Source organism: Mugil cephalus, chromosome 7 (genome assembly GCF_022458985.1).
Source record: "Mugil cephalus isolate CIBA_MC_2020 chromosome 7, CIBA_Mcephalus_1.1, whole genome shotgun sequence".
Taxonomy (NCBI): Eukaryota; Metazoa; Chordata; class Actinopteri; order Mugiliformes; family Mugilidae; genus Mugil; species Mugil cephalus.
Window position 1 is genome coordinate 25,306,146 of NC_061776.1, and position 23,467 is coordinate 25,329,612.

Here is a 23,467-nt window from a genome sequence, read left to right on the forward strand (position 1 = left end):
CTTCTTCCATGAAGGGAAGAAGTACCCCCCTCTGTCGCCGGCATGCTCCAACATCTCTCCTTGTATGAGGAGAGGAGGGTGCTCTGTCCTCCTGACCTCTTGCGGTACACAATGACCTCCCTTACTCTTATTAGTGTTCAAAACAAGGTTGTTGTCTGATCACCATTCTGTTAGGTGCTGGATCTCCCGTCTGTAATGGGTCTCATCATTGTCCGTGTGGTGTCATCAATCATGTTTGAGGGATGGATAGCACAACAGTCATGTCTGAACACTGTGAAGCAGGCATGAAGCAAAACCATCTCAGTTTTTGGAACTACATATCCTAAGAAATATCACTTAAAGCCAAGTCTTTCAGCTACTGAATTCTCTAATATGTACAACTCTAACTCGTTTATTGGCAGTGGCTTTTTAAATCATGTCCTGCTGATTATAGCTGCCCACTGCAGATGGGAGTCAGGCTCACAATCCTGTGGGTTTGTAATCCCACATGTGTTTTGAACACATGGTTGAAACATAGGTGATCCTGGAGTTTACTGGGTTCCTAAGCAAAGAGTTCTACACGAGACTCATAGCGAAGTTAACTAATAATGAGGAATGAAGACACGGAATAATGTGATTCTAGAAGAAGTGGAAGCAGCAATCTGTTCTCAGCTGTTCTCCTCATCTTTCCTTTTCTTTCTATTTTCAGTCCCAGAAGGATAACTTCTCTTAATTTTGAATCGGGTGCCCTTTTCATTTTCATGTCCTGTGCATAATTCTTCAGAGTCAGAGCTGTGTCAGCTTGTGCTGTCATTCCAAGTTTGTCAGCCCTTGGCGCTCCCCTACTGCTACAGGACCCTAAGCAATTGCCTGTTGACAAGTTACACCTCTATACTGAGCTCTACATTGTTAATTCTTAATTAGTTTGGACACTAGTGGGGGTTAAGTGTTTTTAGCATGAGGACATTTTGATTGAAGTCCTTGGGTATTTTTTTTTTTAATCTTTTGTAATTTAACATGTGGATAGAATCACATTGAGACTCATTAATCATCATACTAGGTTATATACCCTAAAATAGTCTAGCAACTGGTGAAGGGGACCTAGTTAGGATTTGCCTTGTCTTCATGTTGACTATATATCAACACACTACATTTTGTATGCTCAGCTGACTTAGTATTTTGCGTAAATGGAATTTTTACGTACCAAGTTCCTTGTTCATTAGTGTTATGGGTACAAAGCCTTATGTAGTTGCTGTATAAGTTTCACTCTGGCTCTGAACTAAAAACGGCTCCTCCATTTAGCCGCAATTGTGTCAACTCTCAGCAGTGGTATTGGCATATATCGCATATATTGCAGTTTCTTAAACCAACAAGATTCAGCTGAAGCGTGACAAATTTTAAAAATAGCTGACAGAGACACTCAACCTAGATATGCCAGCCCCGTAAGCAGGTGATGCCTCATACAGATTTGGGACACACCGTGCAAATTTAACATTACCACATGTTAAATTGGTTTGACTTCCCCCTGCATAAGAGAAACTCTTGGCCTGGACCGCTACATACCTGAAACTTTCTCAACAAACTTTACCCTGGCCCACCTTAAAATGCTGTGAAATCTGTCATGAATTTGTTGCAGCACAATAAAAATTTGTCCACAGATTTATCCAGCCCATCATGTCACAGCTCCCATTAGCTGTTATAATGGGATAGCCATTTGGGGTCCCTGGCAGAGAGCTTCCAGTTTAATTCCATTCAGGAGATGTATAATGACTCTGGTGGGAACAACTCAGGGATCATTAAAAAATCATGCTGTGGCTTTCACCCTCCAGCCTGGGTGGAGGGTCTATTTCTGCTGGGCTCCCAGAAGACAGGATTGACTTCTAATGAACTCAGATCCTAGGACAGGAGAACAGACCTCGACATTCAGCTCCCAGTCTGAGAAAGTAAAACAGCTCTTATTCTAAACCAGTAACCCTTAATTTATTTATACCACTGGGGAGTAATAACCTTTGGGTCAACCGTTTGCCAGTATGGTTTGATGAATGTTATGTGGCAACTCAAAGGTTCAGGGGCCATACGAATGGCTCAGTTCCTAACTGAGTGAAGTATTACAAACTAATGGATGCGTCAGTCATAATTTTAAAGATTCCAAACATTTTTATTTTAGGTTTAGTTGAGTTATTTGAACTTGGCTTGAAAAGCAGCTATACTTGATTTAGTGTTTTGTGAGTAAATCACACTTGTGGTATTACGTATATGTGTAAACTTTTCCAAAGGTGAGGTTGAGACAAGATTTTAAAACACATCAGAGGCCCTCAGCCCATAAGACCCAAACACTCCCAAGACATTCAGACACCACAGGAGGCCCTCAGAAGGTCCATGTCTGATGAGTCACAACTGTTTTGCAGGCACAAGGGCTACCTACACAATATTAGGAAGGTGGTCATAATGTTATGCCTGATCAGTGGATTGCAGAATGAGAGGTAATGGGGTGTCTAATAACTAAAACATGTGTCGGTCAGGTCTCAGCTGGGATGTGAATGTGAAATGGAAACTAAAAGCTGAAAAGGGCTGAAAGTTAAAGAAAATTTTACTGTGGGCACACAGAAAAAAAATATTTGTTGCAATTATTTGCATGGGTGTCCTTGTCCCTACCTGTTTATTGTATTGCCTGTCCCCTGCTGCAGTTACCAATCACCCCTCACTTCCTGTGGATCACGGATAATTGGTCGTGAGCAGTGCACTTGAACAACTGTCATGGAAAAACCTGAAGGTTCTGTTCTCCACCAACCGCCTGCTCCAGAAATAGTCAGAAATCATATGTGGGTCACTTCTTATTAATGGGTGAGACTGTACCTGATTCAGGTGAAACTTCTCATTATAAAGTCTCAGCTCTGTTACCTCGCAACACCACAGTCCCCTCATCATGACTCAAAGCTTGGAACAAATAGGCTTGTGGTAAACACCGGGGTAGAGGTGCAGGCGGGCATGCAGTGAGCTGAACTTGCAATTTTCTCTCCTACTTTTGTGTTAAGCTCACCTTCTCTTCTCCCGCCTCTGCCTCTCGGAGTCGTTTATGAAATTCTCTACTTTATTTTCCTTTCCCCCAGAAAACATAGACAAGAAATCCTTCAACCATGTTATATACTCTTTTAATCCTTTCCTTTTAAATAGTAATCGGATGTCAATGTCAATGTCATAATTTAGATGGACCGGGAGCACCATGGGAAAGGGCTGCTATCTTGCCACCATGACACTTACTAGAATAAACTGCTGGGATGTCAGGATTAATAATTAAGCAGAAAGCAGGTCTAGAGAAACCTGCCCACAACCTGTCGGCACTGGTGCACCTACGTTGTCTGGGAGTAGAAATAGAAGCATCAAAAACATCTGTAAGTGCTGTGCAGAGCCTTTATACTCTGTAATGTGACATATGAAGTGAGTGAATCAGAGGTGTGTAGGTGGGGTTTTAATTGACCTAGTGAATACACAGCAATATGGAGCCGTGGAGCAATGATCCCCAAACTACTTTGAAACACAACCATGCACACTTACTTGTGCACTCAGGAATAGCAACCCTCCTTGCACCCTCATGTGCGTTATGCCGCATAAATATTTCTTAATAATTAAATAATTCTTACAAATTAGCTGTGCATTTACCTTCCCTAGCAGCCTGCAAGGCAATAAGCTTTTACCCCAGACTGGGGACGCAACCAGACAAACTGAAAACTGCTTCAAGTGTACAAGCATGAACGAAACCATTTGACAGGTGTTGACCTACATGCGTGCTCATTTGGCCACAGCAGAAGTACAAAGTGTGTGTTCACACTGTGACTCTGAATGATCGTGCTTACAACACACACGCGGCAAGCCAACTATTTTTACGTGCGTGGTACAGTGTAAGGAATTTACGTTTATGCTAAAGAAGCCATTCTTCTCTGTCTGCCGGATGTCACAGGAAATTTATTTACTATTTCGAGAACTACTGTTCACCACAAGCCTTGATGAGAGCATGTTCATATGGTTGTAAATAAGTGTCTTTGTTTCTGATGTCTGATTTATTTAACCCAGGGATTAAGAGCCTCGTTTTCGAGAGAGTCCTGGCCATGATAGGCAGCAACAAATACAGAACACATTAACAAAATTACACATTTAAAACACAAACAAAATACAAAAAAAAAAAAAAAAAAAAAACAAGTGCATATTTATTTTATACAGTAAAAGCTCATTACCTCAGTTAGTTTCCAGTCAGTCTGCAACCTAATCCATGCGAGGACAGAGGAGAGAGGACAAAAGACCCTTTTCCCCATTCGGTGTATGCAAATGAGACAGAAAGCAGCCATTAATATTGTGATCTGAGACTGAGCATGTTGAGAATCATGTAGAACTTTGACAGGTTTCTCAAAGTCATATATATGCATTTAAACATGACATAAGCAAATCCTGATGTAATTTAAACTTATAAATGTATGCTTTTTAAAGTCGGAATTTGAATAACATACATTATGTAACATGTCCGACAAAACACATCTTCCTCCTCCTATGCGTCCCCTCCTCTCATGGGGTTCTCAGCCCTCACCGCCGCACAGACGTGAAACTACAGTAAATACAGGGTACATTCACCTTGAAACCTGTCCGATGTCTCTGTCTGATCACTAATAATGTCCAGGTGCCAGCATGCTGCCATGAGGAATGTTCAAGAGAACTATATGCATATGTACAGATTTTTTCCTCTTTTTTTTACCCCCCTGTTAAAAACAACAAAATTCCCTCCACTTCAGTGAAACTGATTGCCAGAGCTGCAGGTGCAATCAGTGCTGTGCTAAAACCTTTTAATTAACACCATCTATCATCATTAGCCAAACGGTCAGCCGGCAGTCTCAATGTTAACTCTTAGAGAGCGAAGCGAGGAGAAAAGTAAATGATGCACTGCGCTTCTTTGCTTTTCGGGGCCCCGTTGCAGTCGGCTCCCCTTGGCCGTGCTCAGTCACTGTAGAGCTACTCCGAAAACACATCAGTCTACATCAGCCACAGTTAATCAGTGTGCATCTACTGGCTGGCGTCCTGTGACTTGCTGGACTAAATACTAAGCTAAAACTAATGCCTGCTGATGCATGTGATAGCCGCACACTAATTGTAATGGTGTGCCACATTCAAATGAGGCTGACCTTTGGTTTGAGAGATTTGTCATGCAACTACTGCTAGAATTAGACTGGCTATATTTATCTGAAGCATTGGAGATGGTAGCTGAAGTGACTTTGGCCGCTGCGTTTCTCCTCAGCTTGTAAAACCTTTGAAAAGGAGTTTTGCGGTGCGACAAACCTAATTTTAGGTTGCTAATTTTGGAACTTCCTGGAAGATAAGTGGGACAGTCCGAGAACAATAGATTGAGTAGGCTGTTAGTACAATAAAATTCCCAGCAGTTACTTTAGAAAAACTGTTACTGGCAACGGGCAATGGTGACTTACAGCAATCATCAATAAAAACCACATGTTCACTTTTTTCTTCGCTTTGTCAGAGTAGTTGTTAATGATGAATTCACTCATTGTCACAGAGTAAGACAAAGTTTGGACACTTCATACAGCGTTTTTTCCGCATTTTTGATAAATAACGTTTTACACTGCAGAGCTAAATAAATAAATAAATCCTCTCCCCTAACCTTCATGAGATCTATTCTAACAGTCTCCAAGAACCACAGAGTTTCATTCAGTCTGCAGTCCAACCCATCCTCATTTGGGTGATTGTGAAGGCTAAGTTATTTAATGCAGCATTCAGAACCACAGTTCTTACGTAGCCTGGAGATGGTGGCCACAACCAAGGTAGACACGATAACAAATGAATGCTGAGTTTGAATACTGGTCTACTGGTCTGTTCTTTGAGGTTCTTGATTATCTTCTGATTACTGGTCTCCCACAGTGGTGGTTTCTCCTTGAAAAGTATTTTCTGCGTCAACTCTGGAAAGCATTTATGTGGCCTGGAGTGCAAGGTTATTTGTTGATTTCTGAACTTCCTTAGTGAGTTCTTAAATTCTTTTCTGCAGTTGCACTTCAAAAAAGTTTAAAGTTAAAAACGTCAAATTTAGTTAGCTTCATTCTTTTTTCTTTTTATTCACTTCCCCAAATTAAGTCAGTATGCCAGTCTTTGTAAGAGACAATGTGTCTCTGTGTCCCCATCACTAGCAAAACATTTCCACTTTTCATTCTGCCTAATCCAGCCTGTCAACATCTTGTCTTATCTAATCTATCTAGCTGCTACTCTGCGTCTCCATTTTAATCAGTGCTCTCTTTACCGAATGTGCCATTCTCTGTAACCTAAGAAATGGTCACACGTTATGTTTACAGAGCAAATAAAGCCTGGCATGCTTGGACTTTCACTACATTGTTATGTCATAGACTGACATAGACTTTCCTCCTATTGTCTCCAAGCTGTGTTGGACAGGGATATGGGCAGTTTGAAAAAAAAACAAAACAAAAACAAAAAAATGAGCTGGTGTGGGGTTGCAGCGTTCATTGTGAAACTGAATTTGTGTGGGGTTCATAAAGAAGATATTGTTTCAAAGTACAGAGCTACGATGTGGTACTACGGTGAAAAGTTATCTGTCTGGATCAAGTGAGATGTCTTGGACTGGCTGTAAGTAGACAATGCTCTGAACATGCTGGGAAGAAAAGAAAAAAGAAAAAAAATACACCTCAGATTGTAGATAGTGTAGATGTCCTTGAAAAAACATCTCAGTAATTGCTCATATGACAGGAGTGGGCACTGGGAAGGTTTTTAGGAGACAGTAATGTCAGTCTTTGACATGGTTATATTAAGGCTCAAAGAAGAAAGAAAGACTGCGTCTAAAATAAAAGGATTTCCAGTTATATTGCTTTAGCTCACTTGCTTTGTCTTTATAGTGTGTCTGTTTGATTTTATGCTATACATTTAATAAACACTGTGCTGTTTATGGATAGATGGAAGAATTCAAATATACCACAGTCAAATGTAAATGTCTGTTGCACAGTATATTTTGTCTATAAGACAAGTGATACTGTATAATTAAATTTTAGCTGCTAATTTAATTCTGTTAAAAGCCTGACTCTGTTCTCCAAGTGTCTGTATTTTCCGTTTTATCACAAGACATGCCCGCTCTTAAAATGAGCTGGAGGTTTCACTGCGTTGCCTCAGGTGCAGGTGAGAAAAATGAAATATGAGCTCAGTGGGGAGTTCAACGTGCGGTACAGATCCATTGCCTTTTTAAAGTTTATCTGACTCTTAAATTCTACATAGAGATTATGATCCGATACAACAGGGCTTCACAACACTGGAAAGTTATCAGTGTCAGTTACCTTATCGCATGTGACAATGGCTGCCAGGTAAACGGCAGAATTAAGCTTAAGTTACAAAGATATCAGCCCGGAATATACTGTAACTTGCCCAGTATTTATTTATTTACTTTTTTAAATATGCTCTAAAATCTTGTGCTTGTTGGTATTTGGAAGCAAACTGGACTGTGTGTCTGTGAACCATTTATGCATGGTGTGCCACAGTACTCACTGTAGGGTCCAAAAGTGACTGTCTGGTTCTATTTCTTATTACTTTTGAGTTTAATACGATATTTTCTATGACAAATAAAAAATAACAGCTCAACAGTAACATTAAAAGCCCCATCTTTATACCAGCAGTACATCCCAATCACTTGTGTCTATTTCTAAATAAAAAAAAACACACTTTTACTGTACTTTTACTCTGCTTTATGACATTTATAGTTACTTAGAGATTAATATAAAGTTATGAAATGAAATATGGTCCAGTACCTCTACACTGAAATAAATGAAGCATGTAGGATAGCACTGGATGAAACAGAGGACACTTTATTTCTATAACAACTATTAAATCTGTATTACTAACATCTTTTACACAGATACAGTGTTTACTGTGAGATATGATGTGTATGAACCAGTGACTGCCCTGAAGAGGAGCAAACAGGGAGGCTGCTCCTTTTGATCTTTTCTATTTTTTTTTTTTTTTTTTTTTTTTTACATATTTCTCTAACAGCTCCAGCGGGGCCTTTTGACTCAAGTTTTCCCTCCTTTCATGACACAGCAGTGTGGCCGGAGTTAATGATAGCTTGGCGTGACTGCAGCTAGGCTGCCGACATTAATTGGCGCATTATGTGAGCGTGAACCTCCTAATGAAGCGCTACTATGACCATATGCTCCCTAGGCCATTCCGTCTGAGGAAAGCTTTGTCCTGTTTTTGTGCTAAATGGTTACAAATCTGAGCTCTCCTTTGAAGACTGACGTGCAACGCAGCAACTAAAAACTAATTACAGTCCTTTGCTGCCTTCACAGTGGTACTATCTGAATGACCCTGGGCATGTTTGCTGTGCAGTATCGTGGGAATTGCCCTATTGTATGTATCATACTGCAGTCACAATGCTGCCGACATCATAATTATTGTATTGTGTTGTAGGTAATTGTAAACTTTTGACCGCCAAAAAAGGAGTTTAAGAGCAGCCAAGGAAATGGAGACAGTGATATAGTATGTACCTCCCTCTGTGTATGTGTGTGTGAGAGGGAGGAGGCTCACTCATGGGAAAACACTGTGTCACTGCTGCTATTTTGTTCAGCGCAAATGCACATATAATGTGCTAATATTCAACGGCAGTTTGTTTTGCCAGCAAATTTATGCAGATGAGCTGGATCTCTACTTTTCTGCTGGCATTTGCATAATCTTCACATACCTCGGGGTTCCGCCGTAGCAGGAGCGAAGTGATGAAATTATATTGGCCACTTGAAATGGATGAATTTTCCAGGCTCTCGCTCTCGCTCTGTCTGTCACTGTGTCCTGTTGACCTGTTGTAAGGTCGGTGCCACTGCCTTGTGTGTCTGGTGAAGCTGAAGAAGTGGACTCACTTTAATGAAGTCTGGTCATTAAAGTGTTGCTCTGCCTCAAAGGTCGCAATTATACTCTGAACAGGAACATTTAGAAGAGCCGTTGGCTTAAGCCTGGTGATGTTCTATAATAATTATAATAAATATATATATATATAAGTAAGCATAATGATGAACTATATATTTGGGGACTGTTTAATAGATTTGTGTCATTTGTATTGCACCGTATTTGCCCCTGAAACACAGATTTTTTGTGGAATGTAGTTCTATGGGTAGAGGGGAGGGGCCTCTGTGGATCATCCCACAGATACTTGATCAGTTTGGGATCTAGTGAATTTAGAGGCCAGGTCAACACCTTGTGCTGTTCTTCATGTTTTTTTAGTTGTTAGTGTGTTGTTGTGTGTGTGTCTGTCTCAGGCTGTATCCTGCTGGGGATGGCTGATGGGGTGGTGTATAAGTAACATCCACATGAAAACCAGGTCCAAATCTTTCTTTGCAGAACATTTTAATGTCACAAGATGGACAGTGTTTTTTAGGTCTCCTGTCTGTGGTCATAATGTTGTGACTGATCAGTGGCCATTACAACTGATTTTTTTATTTATTTTTTTTGTTCATTAATGAGATCATGTTCAGTATCTAATGGTGTTTTGTGTTAAAGTTCCTGAACAAAAAAAAAAAAAAAAACTATTTCAATTAATTGTCAATGAAACGTTGTTGTAAATCCCTTGTAAATCCCACTGGACCTTTAAAGAAATAACTAGAACTGCTAAGAGGCATAATGCAGAAGACTAATGAAGCATTTTGACATTTATATGGTCACTTTGAAGATTCTGCATCTTTATACCAATTATATCACTGGCATTCAACAGTAATCCTAAAGTATAGTTGCTGGCTTCACAAAGCCCAGAGTGGTCATGCCTAATTTGCTTAATGGAGGCCAGGTCCCACATGTATCGTTCTAACATCATTCAATAATTACTACGTTAATCTAAGAGATTTCTTTGAATTAAATGTGAACAAACAAGACCACAACTGAGAATAAAGGCAGCCACTGTTCCAGATGTTGCATTTAAATGTGGTACCCAAGTGAGCTGTAGGTGCATTAACGCTCTACTCTAGACAGCAGTGCAGGCAGACCAGTGTTTCCAACAATTAGCATATCTGATTATTTAGCCCTTTGTATGTACAAGTAGTAGTTGTTCAAATCTCTAAATTTCAAGGTGCCTCAGTTTTATTTCGTCTCACCTGAACATGTAACAGTCTGGCAAATATATTTTAAAAATATATAAGATATAATTGTTTAATCACAGCTCTGCTGACATCCTATGGCATGGCTACTGCCATAAGCTCACTCTTAAAATCTGTTATTGTATGTCAGGAGATTTATTCTCAAACTGTGGATATGTGTGTGGATATTCTCAAGCTAAGTTTCATTTAGAACTACTGTGTAACAACTCAGATTTCTGTGATGTATATAAATTAAAATCAGGCTGGTTTTTGAATGAACTTTGATTGGCATCAGTAAGAAACTTTATACAATTATTTGGTATGCAGCATCTGGCAACACTGGGGTGACCTTGACTTGCAATAAAAGCAACAAATATTCATGCAGACATGTTAATGATTGTAAGTTGGTACAATTATAATTGTAAAATGAATGTTAAAAATAATTTGATACGCTGTCTGGATTTTAACAACACTCGATGTGCCCAATTATGGCACAAATGAACAATATTAGTCCAATAATGGGCCAGATGAGGCAAGGAAAAGTATGTGCTCACAAGACAAGGGATTTTTTAAGGACGTACTGGTCGGTAATTTTCATGTCATAATTTTGTGGACCGTGATACTGACAGTTAAAAAAAAAGAGTAGAAAATGGATATCTCTTACGATCTTCTTTAGCCACCCACACAGGGGTCCTCAGTTGTTATTTCATTCTTGTTTTTTAGTCGTCTCACAACACAAGATTGTCTGTGTCGTAATGTTTCTTCCCTTTCCCCTCAGCAACACCAGACCCACTGTGGATGTGTGATCAGGGACCAATAACAATCATATATCACCCTATAATCACTTACAACAACGTATTGCTCATCTATTATTTATTTTTGAGAGCATATGACATTCTGTTTGTTAGTGTATCTCACTCATTATGAAAGTCCATTTTCTTCTACATTGCTGAAGTACCTATGAGTGTGTATTCACTTGTTAATGTGTTTATAATTGCAGGGAGTTCAGCCACTGGAAGGTGAACAGCCTGGCCACAGAGAAGAGAGATTTCCTTAAAGCTCCGTTGCCCTTAGCGCCAGAGTTTCTACGCAACCTGCGGTTACTAGGGCGACGGCCAACCCTGCAGCAAATCAACGAAAACCTCATCAAGAAGTATGGGACCCACTTCCTAGTTTCTGCTACCCTGGGAGGTAAGGAACGACTGCAGATGACACACTCGCCTTTATTCTCGGGTTAGGAAGTGGCGGGACACACCAAAAATAGAGGAGCTATTCAATTTGGGTCTCCGAGGAGTTAGAGCATGTAGCGGTGCAGGAGTGTAAGCTTTTTCTTTTTTCTTTTATCGAGGAAGGTTATCAGGTGAAAAGCAACAATTGCAAGAGTTTCCGCACCTTGCACCTGCAGCATTCAACCAGGGTTGTTTTCCACAGTTGTAATTTTCCACTCATCTTTCCCTCTGATGAACATTTCCCACAGCTGCAAGAGCCTCACAAAGCAGAGGAATTAAACCGGCCTGTTTCTTAGAACATGTCGCTTGTTATTGGGTGTCTTTTCAGCATCGATCCCTGAGGAAAGAAGTAACTCACTAAAACGGGATCACCATGCTATTCATGTGATGACATCTAGACATTAATATACCACTGATCCTTGTCATCATATATATATATATATATATATATATATATATATATATATATATATATATATATTTGCTATTTAATATGACGACTTAGAGACATTCATATTCAATATCATTTTTTTCTGTAAGCGTCTCTAAGCAGGGTTTACAAGGCTGGGGTTGTCACATTAGTCAAGCTTGTAATAAACAGTGAATGTGTAACACGGTGCAGCCTACTTTCTCATTTAAAAAGTGATATAATGGACTTTAAATTATGACAAATGCGATCATTTGATACTGAAATTAGCCATACATCTTTGACTGCCACCATCCCCCTTGGATACGCACTGTTCACTACTTAAATCCTGTTTTCTGACAGACACAGTCTCCTAACAGCCAATCCATTTCCATCCACAGACACCTAACTTTACTGACACTTATCATTGGATGAATGCCCTGGAACATTGGCGTGGGAGAAAGAAAAAAAAAAAAAAGATGAATGCAGTGTGGCACTGATAGTTAGACTATATGTAATTAACAGCCTCAATTAAATGGGCAGAGCCGGTCTGCATACTGATGAGCCCATGGCCGAATGAATGCACACATGCCAGATATCTATTTTTTTATTTTTTTATTTTTTTTGGGCCACTTTTGTTCTGCTGTTTTCGCTCCAGTCTCGGCTGCTTTTTATGTCTGGCTCGCCAGCTGTGGTTGCGCGGATCTGGGAAGTGCATTTTGCTAAATACATGAAGTGAATTAATTGACTTAATGAATGTCAAAAACTAGCTGCGGGGCCTCAAAGTGGTAATTTTTACATCCATAAAATTAGATGCTTTATATTGTGAGAATGACATTTTTTCTTTTGAACAATGCGGATGATAAATTTATATTTGAAATGAAAAAGTAATAATTAAATGCCGTGACTGAGGTTAAATATACTGTACTAACATGAATAGGGAATTGAAAAAAACACCCTAGGTGTCACAACCCAACTGAACACCCATATATCTATACGCAGTGTTGCTGTCTCTGTGATTATCTGAATGGCTTTAAAGCGTCTGGGCTCTCACTGTGAATATAACGCAGATGAAAAATAGTGTGTGCTCCGGGAAAGTGTTTTTTGTCTGATTTTGCCAAAACATATGCTCAGCAAGACACTTCGGGAGTGACAGTTTTTCTGAATATGACACTTGAGCCCCCCAGAATTAGTGGATAGTGGCACCACTCTGCAGTGTGTGGTAATTAAACTCATCATTGTGAATGGGGTTTAAAACAAATGACAGGAAATGCTCTGTGATTTACTTACTCCAGTCTGTCAGTCTGGACAGGGAGTAACATGTTTCAAAAAGGCACTATTCTCAATTGAAATTGACACAGTACACATTTGAAAGCCCAGTCTCCAACAAGTCTCCAAAGTTAGACTATACTGTTATACTAACAGTGTTACCTTGTAATGACTATAAAGTCACCTTTTATGTCTATAGGGGCACATACTTGTTGAAGTATGGAGCTCATACTGTATGTAGTTCCTCTTTAAACTAGCAGGTCAATGCATCACCAAACAAGTAGACTTGTGATGCTATGACAAGTCAGCATTGGTTTGCTCCTGTTTATTTGTTTTAAATTAACCACCTTATAGTACCTATACATGCCTGTATGTAAGGGTGTTAGTCTCCAAATGTAAGTCTGCTCCAAATGTGTGGAGTGCATGTTGGATGATTCAGGAAGTTTGGAGCATTTCCAGCAGATACAGAGCCAGAGTGCCAAAAAAAGTTTGAAAGATCAGCAGCCATTTATGAGCACTAGAGGAGTGACTGTTAGTTTCTACTTTATTATCTAATGTATAACCTGTTGTCTTGTTTTTGCGTGACTTCACTGGTAATAGTTTTATAATTGAGTGATGAAAGAGAGCAAAGCCAAGACAAATGATACATTATCTGCGATATAGCAGACGAACCACAAAACCGCAGAGAGACGGCAAAAGCCTGCCAAGGAAAGCTCAAAACAGAAGCTCACTCCAGCTCCTCCATGAGCAGTTTCTCCAATGAGTGTGCTTCGTTACAGCTCGGTGAAAAATAATAATGGACGGCGTGTTGATTGGTTATTGATCCACAGGAGAAGAGTCGTTGACCATTTTCCTGGACAAGCAGAAGCTCAACAAGAAGTCAGAAGGCAACAGCAACAGCTCCGTGGTGTCTCTGGAGCTGCTCCATCAGCTGGCGGCTTCCTACTTCACGGACCGAGAGAGCACCCTAAGGCGACTCCACCATCTTCAGATTGCCACCTCTGCTATTAAGGTGCCTCACACACACACACACACACACACACACACTGCAAATCTACTTATGCCATGTTTCCAGATGTATAGTCTATGATTTCAGGCTTTGATGGAAAATATCTGTTTCTGTAAATGGCGCACATCACATGAAAATGCGCAGTTTGTTTGCCATATATACAGTGGGCTCAGTGTACATAACCAACCACCAATCGAGATAAACACACAAACACCGCTATAAAACCGTCCCTTTGGAATGAATCGTTCCATTCTGCACCTAGAAGAAATAGCTCTAACAAACAATCTGTTTTCAAGATTATTTTCAAGGTGCGTCGTTGCTCAAACGCTGGCAAGAGAGAGAAGAGAGTGTACGAGAACAACATTTTTTAAATGATGCGAGCTGGATTAAAAGCGTGCCTCTGGAGTCAGTGAGGGCACTAAAGCATGGCAAATGTCTATTTTGTCTAGTCTAATGGGAAAAGCAGATTTATAGACAGTGTATCTTCACGTATACCCCCTTGACTGGGTACAAGATACGGCGTATTCTCCCGTGGGCAGTTGTATCACACATGATTTTTAGTACAAAGTGGTTATAAATTTTGAGCTGCTCTTACACCCTTTTAACGCGCAATAGCTCTTACCTTTAAGGTTCTTTTTACTTAGTGGACATATAACTCACCTTGATGCAGTTCATTGTCATACAATATTTTGCCTAATTCTGCCACCTGGATTTCTCTAGCTCATTTCATCACTAATTGTAAAGACTCACAATCTACTCGAAAACACTCCAAAATAGATCCTATTATCTCCCCCTGCCTGGTTTTACCTTGTTAGAATATTTTTCTTTCTTCTTTTTGCCTGATTGGAGGCTAGGCATAACCAAGCAATACATACATTTTTTTTCCCACATCAGAACAGATTTGTTGGCTTTTATGTGATGGCAGCAGGTGTGTGGGTGGGTGGACCGCGCTTTCATGCTCAAACTTAAATAGCAAATCTGATTGAGATGAGTAATTGCTAAATGTCAAGTTTGCGTGCACCTTGAATAGGGTGGCTTCTTCGTGAGTGCGCTTGGTGAAAAGATAGCATGCCGTGACACACACAGGTTTTTTCTACTTGTAAAAAGTAAAACTCTTTGGAGTTTAACTCGGTAAAATCACACTTCCTGTGCCCCTGTCAGGTTGTGGAGGAAATGGACGTAGAAAAAAATCAAGTAATGCTCTAAATGGCATGAGTAACACCAGCTGTCAGCAACAAGGACATGCCAATGACTCTTTGAAACTCTTTTAAAGGGTACAGAGTCATCTCATCTGCCCGGCTACAAACAAGCTTTGTGATGGGAGAAAGTGTTAGTAAAGGCAACATTAAAATGGGGAGAACTACATGTAAGAGCCTAACATAAGGCAGGAAACCAGGGCTGTACCAGAGGTATTGTGTCCTAGTGAAGAAAGAAACCAAAAAAAACCCCAAAAAAACCTCAAGGTGAAAAGACGCCGACTGAAAGGAAAAACTAACCAGAATTACAGCTGAGATGTGACCTGTGACTTTCTTTCAGTCCATTAGGATTATGGACTCATTAAATTTATGCACTTATGATATTCCATGTGAATTCTATGTGACAGATGAAATTCAGTTTCAGCTAAAGCTAATGAGTGACTAGTGCAGCTAAAACGATTCATGGACCAAATCCGTCTACTATCTGCCGAGAACAGCTGAGGCACACTGTAGGAAGATGCAGGTTGTGCATCAGCATATTTAAAACTCCAATTTGGCAACTGGGTGCTGTGGATGTAGATGGAATGTTACTTGACGCTGCTCTCAAATGGAATGAGTAATGACTCATAGTGCAGCGCAGTCAGTGACAGACGTGGCCACAAAAAGCATAGGAGATCTAACAATTAAACCCACATGACAAAACAGGCTAACAGTTCCCCGGACACTGTGTGCGTTAGCTAAATCCAACCATGTGTTATGTGCACATCAATTTAGATATCGAATATGAGCATTCTAAGAGTCTCTTATTAAAAAATTAAAATCCACAAAAAATGCACATACTGCCTGATTTACCTGTCCATGATTACCTGAATAGAGCAGCTTTAGAAGACTGACAGGCAGGTAAATAATCCTGTGCCTTAGCCGTTACAAATACCTGCTTATTTTGCACACATTTAGGAGCGAACACGCTACAAATAGACAACAAACTCCCACTTGAAAAAGAGCGTCTTCTCCATATTTCTTCTAAATGAGTATCTCGGGTATGCGAACCACCTGCTGTGCCACGTTCTGCCATATCAAGTCATCACCCGAGAGGACGCGACACTGAGTGGGATGTACTTGACCTGTGTCTGTGTATGCCTCTGGGCTCTGTGTCGATGCAGCACCGAGTAGGAGGTGGGAGTGAAATACACTATCTCTGTCTCCAGCAATAAAGTGGAGGAACTCAGTCACACATCCAGTGTAGCTATAGTTGTGTGACAAAATAAAAAAAAAAAATCCTCCATGACGTCTGCGTGAAATCTGCTTGTGTGGAAATGAGAGAGGAAGTCTGAGTCTGTGCGGCTCATTGGAAGGCAAGGTATTTTTACCGCAGCGCTGGGGCTCTGAGAGGCAAAATCAGCAAGGAAAGTGCACAGAGACGCAGTACTCGTCTATGAAACTTAATCATGCTGTGGTAAAAAGCTATTTGCACAAATTAACTCATTTCATTGACCAATATAGTAAGTACTGCCTAAAAAAAAATTGGAACTAAAAGCTCTATTTTCTTATGTTGTACTTCAGTCTCGCGTAGCCGGAATATTCTCCAGTGCTGCTAGGAATATTCAAATAAAACATTTTTTTGTTGTTGTTTTTTAGGATTACAAGAGAACTCAGACAATGATGCCACTTTTTGAATAGATCCTAGTAGTCTACAATGAAAGCACAGATCAGAGTGACAACTCTCAGATGGATTGTTATTGAAGTACCACAATTCTAAAACGTTAAATGATGATGCATTTATAGACAGAGTATACACTATGCTGATATTTACATCGGCAAATTAATGCAAATTCAATTTTTTTTTCTACATATACATGGAAACTCAAGTGCTACATCTCCTGCTCAGTTCATATCTAAGTTCACATCGGCAGCAAATGCAAATAACTGCAGATATGATGTATGACTGCACCTCTATGGTAAAATCATTTACTACGACCACACTTCAGATTCTGTTTGCCTCCAAAGTTTTACCGCTGTTTTGATCACTTCCTAACTACGGTTTGGGCTGAGGTCATAATGAAAGAAAAAATGTGCGCATTAGAAGGAGTTTGGGTAACATGTACGTTTTTACAGCCTGAAGTATACATAAATCACAATAACAGAAAAGAAACAGAACAGAGACAAGAGTTACATCATTGTATCTATTTCAAATTGCATTTTGCAATTGCATTCAAATTTGTAGTGTGTTTTCATTCTCTAGAGTCACTCAATGTGGGCCAGAAAACTGTTTGAGAGATTAGCATCAGCTAGTGTAAGAAAGTCTCAGAAGTCCAGTTGCCTTTTGTGAACACTTTGTGGATAACTGTCAGGAAGTGTCTTCCTTTCGATTTATGTCATGCAGGGTGAGCAGGTCTCATGGTACGGAAGAGTATTAGAAAAAAAAAAAACATGAGAGGAAGTCAATTTTTTTTCCATCATGCACTTTGAGAAAAAAAGTCGAGAAAAAACTCGACCTTTTGAGACTATAACCACCAGCACATGTGGCTACTTCTACAAAATGCTGTGCAGGCAGCTAGATGAAGTGGTGAAACTATACTTCAGACTCCACTTCAGTAACAAAGTGATACTTTCTCTTTTAGCTCACAAACACAGTGTAATTGTCAGACTTTGTGCCGAAAACTGCAACTGTTTTGAAAGACAAATCGCACAAGCTTGGAAGAGGTGGCCTCATTCATGCAAGCTTAAATAGTGGGTAATAGTGGTAAATATGAATAAATAAATGAATTGCGGTGGTCCTAACACTCTTCCGTAGGTTGTTATAATCACAAAAGGTCGACTTTATTTGCGACATTTCAGCTTTTTTCTCAAAGTGCACGATGAATAAAAATGAAATCTGCCTCCTCTCATTTTTTTCTTTTCAAGGGTGGCCCTAATACTCTTCCGTACCATGGTGAGTTTACCCTAAATGAATGATCATAATGCACTGTAAAACTGTTATTCCAGGCATACGTACAGCATACTTTTTTCCTGACAGACATAGTAGAATCCCTTTTCCCCAAAGTAGTACCACAAAAGGTGAGGGAGCATAGTTAGCATGAGCTGTCAAGTCACAATACCTCATTAATGGAAAGGTAAAAACTGGTATTTTCCATTAACACCGTTTCTGTCATTTTAACAAGCTACTGTTCAGTAGTAACTTTGACAGTTTCCCTTTTAGACATGTGGCAATCAGAGGCCAGTTTAACCACCATATACAGAGACTGGTTCAAAAAGGAACCACTTGGGTTAATACAGCCTTGCAGTAATGGGTTCATTTTATTCCATAGCCATAGTCCATAGTCCATTCACCATTTTTAAGAGCTGAACTTGATCTGCATCAGGTTAACAATATACTGTACTTGCCTGGAGAAAAACTTCAACAATAGCACTGCAAATGAATGGATAAATAATAAGGTAAACGTGGTGCAGAAAACACCATTGATTTTTAGCCAACTACTTACTATGATTATACACAGATAGCCATACTACCCTTCTGTTTTCATGGCTTTTTACACGTTTTTAGAGATAGTAATTTGTAAACAAGAAGGCTATGGCAGAAAACAGATATTTATGCGCAAACAAAGAAAACCACGAAGGAGATGCAACAGTTCTTCTTTAATTTCTTTAAACAGGATTATCAGTAATTTAAAACAACTCAAAGCAGTCTCTTCCGCCTTCACTAATCTTCTACTGCTGCTCGCCTTCATCTCTCATTAATCTTTAACTGAATCGCAGCGATGCCTGGCTGTTGTTTCTTTCTTTTTTTCTTTTTTTTTTTTAAAAGATGTTTGAGATGTGTATCTTTTATAGCGGCTTCAAGGATAACTTCCCATGCCTTTTGATAAGAGATGTAATCTTAGTGCAAGGCAGAAGATGTGAAGGAGGATGGTAAATTTGAGCAGCCTGCAACATTTGCCAAATATCCTGATTTAACTCAAGAATGGATTTGCCAAAGGCCATATTCATATTTTAACGCTGTACCGTTTTGAACACTCACTTCTGGAATATTTCCTTTACTTTGTATCCTATTCATTTTTTAACTTTCTTTTTTTCTTTCTTTCTCTTGTTCCTTCCTTCCTGTACTTCTTTGCCCTTCATCTCTAGGTACTTCACTTTTCTCTCTATTCATTTGCACTCTCTCATTTCTCTGCCTGCCTTTCAACGCATATTAGTCGACTTTAAAAAAAAATCTGAGGTCACTCAACTCCCAATGTTTGTGCTGTGATGAATATTTCATTGACCTTTATGACACAGCATTTCAGGGATGTTTGACTCACAAAGTGACTTGCTTTTTCCATTATTTCTTTTAAGAGAAAATGTTTTAATTGCTACAGAAGGTGAGTCTGAACAATGTTTTGGGGAGTACAATGTTGTACAATGTTGACAAAAAAGTAGAGAGGTAAAGAATATCAAGTAGCTGGTAATGAGTCCTTGCTATTCACAGTACGTAGTAAAGAAAAGAAAATACATCCAGTTATGCTGGACCCTCAAGCTCCCAACTGGTAGAGAATCAGAGCTTGATGGAAAAAGACCACCCACAGGGGTCAGTAGGGATATTGTTTTATGCCCTGTGTACTCTGTGTGCACATTTTAAATAAGACTCATTAATAAATCAATGGAAACAGAGGTACAAATAGAAAATAAGGTGGCAGTGTTTCCCACAAAATTTCATGCGCCTATTTTTTCGTGAAGTGTATCAAATGAGAGCATGCATTCTGTACCAGTCTGTCTTTAAATCACTGTAATAACGCAGATATTTAATTTTGCACCAAATAGCAGCAGTCTGTGCAGTTCATGTACATGAATGCTAAACATTAAACTTTTGAAATGTGACATGCTATGAGCAGATGTATGTACAATTAAATAAATATTCAGCGTAGAAAACGTTTTTCAAACAACACAAATAGCTTTTCATGCTACGCAGGTTCTGTTTTCTCCATCAGGTTGAATTAGAAAGCAGGTGAGCGACTGGTGTTTGTGTGGAGGGTCTTGGGGGAGGCACCTTCGGGAGCGGAGGGAGGGACAGATGCTTTCGGAGCAACAGGAAAAAACAAGCACAACAGTTTTGGAAACATGCAAAAATATTTCCGATTAAGACAATGGCAGAGTAAATTAGACCCTGGCGGGCCACCATAGTATTAACATTATCTATCTATCTATCTATCTATCTATCTATCTATCTATCTATCTATCTATCTATCTATCTATCTATCTATCTATCTATCTATCTATCTATCTATCTATCTATCTATCTATCTATCTATCTATCTCTTATTGGTAAAAAGTATGCAAACACCTGCACTTGCTGCACAAGCACCTAACTTTTGTCATCTCTCTCCTTTGCTTCCACTGTTCACGAAGGAGACAGGCCGCACCTGTAGCCAGCTGTGGCTGCAGGTGTGGGGAGGGAAAGAAAAAAAAAGAGATGGTTTTCTCTGCTGACAGAGGGCTCCGCCGCATCAGGACTCCCGCCTGTCTTCACAGACACACACTCCACTTGTCACGAGATCTGTACTTTTTTGCCAGAAATGTCCACCTCATTCACTGCTAATGTGGCATTAAAACATATATGTGCTGAAAAGTAAATCAATCTGTCCTTCTCCCTGTTTCCTAGGTAACCGAAACAAGGACGGGTCCTCTCGGCTGCAGCAACTATGACAGCTTGGATTCAGTTAGCTCGGTGTTGGTGCACAGCCCGGAAAATAAGATCCACCTAAAGGGTAAGGCCGAATAACGCACACATACACACACTCACACACTCTTTCTCACATATATTTATCTTCAATTTCAGCACATACACATACATTCTTAGCCCTGGAGAAAAGATTCACTTATTTATTTATTTATTTTTCCACACACTCCATCCACCACTCTGCCAAGCCTATCACCTCCGGTGTGTAGTAGCTGGCTGGGATGACCCTTTGCTTTACGCTGCAGTAGTTTATATGTCTGTTTCTGCCTGACTGGTTCTCTGTCTCATGGGGAATCTGTTATCTTACCGGGGTGTAGATGGGCTGTGTCTGGTCACATTGACCTCGGCCTAACCCCTTCAACCGCACCTGAAGCAAAAGTGAAGCTCAAGTCGCAATGCATGCATTGGCCTTCTTGTTTCTCTTCTGCCCATCAGCACATTTTTACCAAATGATTTGGAACTCGTACCAGTGGAACAAGAAACCTTTCTTCACATCCAATCACTTTTTTAGCCTGGAATTATATATATATATATCATTTTTTATTTATATTTTTCATTTCATTCTGTGTAATGTCTAGTATAATAATTTGTTATGTTAAGTTGTTCAGTAGTAACAAGTCAGATACAGAAAGTAGTATCAAATAAATGAACCTCCATGTCAAGGGGTGAAATCTTCAGTCGTACATGGGACATACTTTAGAGCTTTTTCAATGAAAAGGTTTATGAGGTGTTCATGCCAAGTGCTTTTACCTCGTTACTTTGGATACACTCTACTTCCACATTTTATTTGTCAATTATTCAATGCAATTACACAATATACAGACTTTGTTGCTCTCCTCGTCCCAAGTCTGCTGTGCCTTTCTCACAACCGTGGCCTCTCCTGATTCTCTTTAGCTTAAAGCACAGACTCAGCTAAGAGAAAATATCCTCAACTTTTCTATTTCCTGACTCGGTATACAAACATCACTAGTTTGGCAAGTGACAGGTGCAGATGCTCATTGTGCAGATCATTGTTTTTTCCTTCTTACTCTTTGACTATTTTCAGTAGATACAAAATATTTAAAGTATTGCACGGTTTATACTTCCACATCAGTTTGAGGCCGTAGCCATGGCCACAACCCAGACCCTACCACCATAACCTTATATGTGCCTCCCCAGAAATGTAACTACACGACTCTGGGACTTATACCTTATAGTATTTCCAGCTCCTTCTCCAGCTCCGCAATTTTGAAATTGATTGTTTTGGTTCAATGCAGATGGAACACATCGAGGAAAGGTTAACTGAGGAGGTTCGGAGATACAAACATTTGTATGACTCGTCTTCGGTAAAATTTTGATGAACGTTACAGTCGATTACAGAGTGAAGCAGGAAGTAGAAACAAAACTTAAACCGACTGGCAAAAAAGACACAGTGTACAAACACACACAGATAATCATGGATTACTATAGTGACTACTAACGACACCTGCAGGTCACAGGGCATTATAAATTTGTGAAACAGTGCACAGTCATGCTGAGGTGGAAGTAGAACAAATATTAGCAGGCTGGGAAAGGCCCTCCCCTGTGCTCACAAACAAAGTGGCACAGCTTGACATTGACAACATTCACGTACATGAAGACAAAATGCTGACACGCGAGGAGCTTGCAGAGCTGGTACAGAGCGAGAGGAGCACAGTTAGATGCCAATCTCAATGTTGTATGCCAAATTTATATGAGGGAACCTCTGAGTGAAAGGTCAAACACACACAACACGTGTACGTCAAGTAAGCAGAGCAGGTAAGTGAACAGATGAGGGACGAGGGACAATGAGAAAGATGGGGCTATATACACACACCCCAGCTGATGGATTAACAAGACACAGGAGAGACTAATGAGCGGAAGAGCACACATCCAAAAGACACAAGGCTAGAAAGGTGAGAGTTATCACAGGGGGCAGAAAAAGACCAAGACAGGATGTAAAGCTATTTTAAATGTCAAGAGATAACAAATTACAAACTAATACAGGGAATGCTACTGGGTAGCAAAATGTGACTTTAATAAACATTAAATAAAGGAAATTCAGCATTTTATTGTAATACTGTCTCCTGGAAACTTAAGACACTATTCTAAATTGCATCTCCAGGAGGGATCAAGGAAGGCATATCTTCTGTTATCTGTTAACAGGTTGATTTCACTGAACAAGGCTCTGCTGGGTAAATTAAATCCACCTGAGTGTCACCTGAACACTTCAATAGATGGATATGACTCAAAGGAATATGACCCAGTGCCTCTAATTTGAGGTGTTTGATTATTGAAGTAATCAAACTAATCATTTTGCATTTTAAATTAGAATATGGCCTGATTTCTCTAGACTTTGTAATAGAAGTGGCTTGGGGGTAGAGTGCACAATTGACAAAAAGATTAAAAGAACATAAAGAAAAAAGATATAAAATATAACTATTCTCCCCAGCCATTTGGCCTTGGCTTCTTTAAAGATCTGTCCCAGAAGGAGTAATCACTAGCATTGATCTGTAACCTCTTGCAAAAAGGAAACAAACAAGGACCAAACTTTTTAGTCACCCAA

The 23,467-nt window shown here is 39.8% G+C and overlaps 1 protein-coding gene across 1 annotated transcript in view; it reads left to right on the top strand.

Annotated features, from left to right (window-relative positions):
* The window catches only part of brinp2 (bone morphogenetic protein/retinoic acid inducible neural-specific 2), a 200,546-nt gene that overhangs the window by 122,522 nt on the left and 54,557 nt on the right, over positions 1-23,467 (top strand). Inside the window, exons 3-5 of the mRNA XM_047589661.1 lie at positions 11,083-11,273; positions 13,817-13,998; positions 20,827-20,932. Of these exons, the coding sequence (XP_047445617.1) occupies positions 11,083-11,273; positions 13,817-13,998; positions 20,827-20,932 (479 nt within the window). The remainder of the gene's footprint in view (positions 1-11,082; positions 11,274-13,816; positions 13,999-20,826; positions 20,933-23,467) is intronic.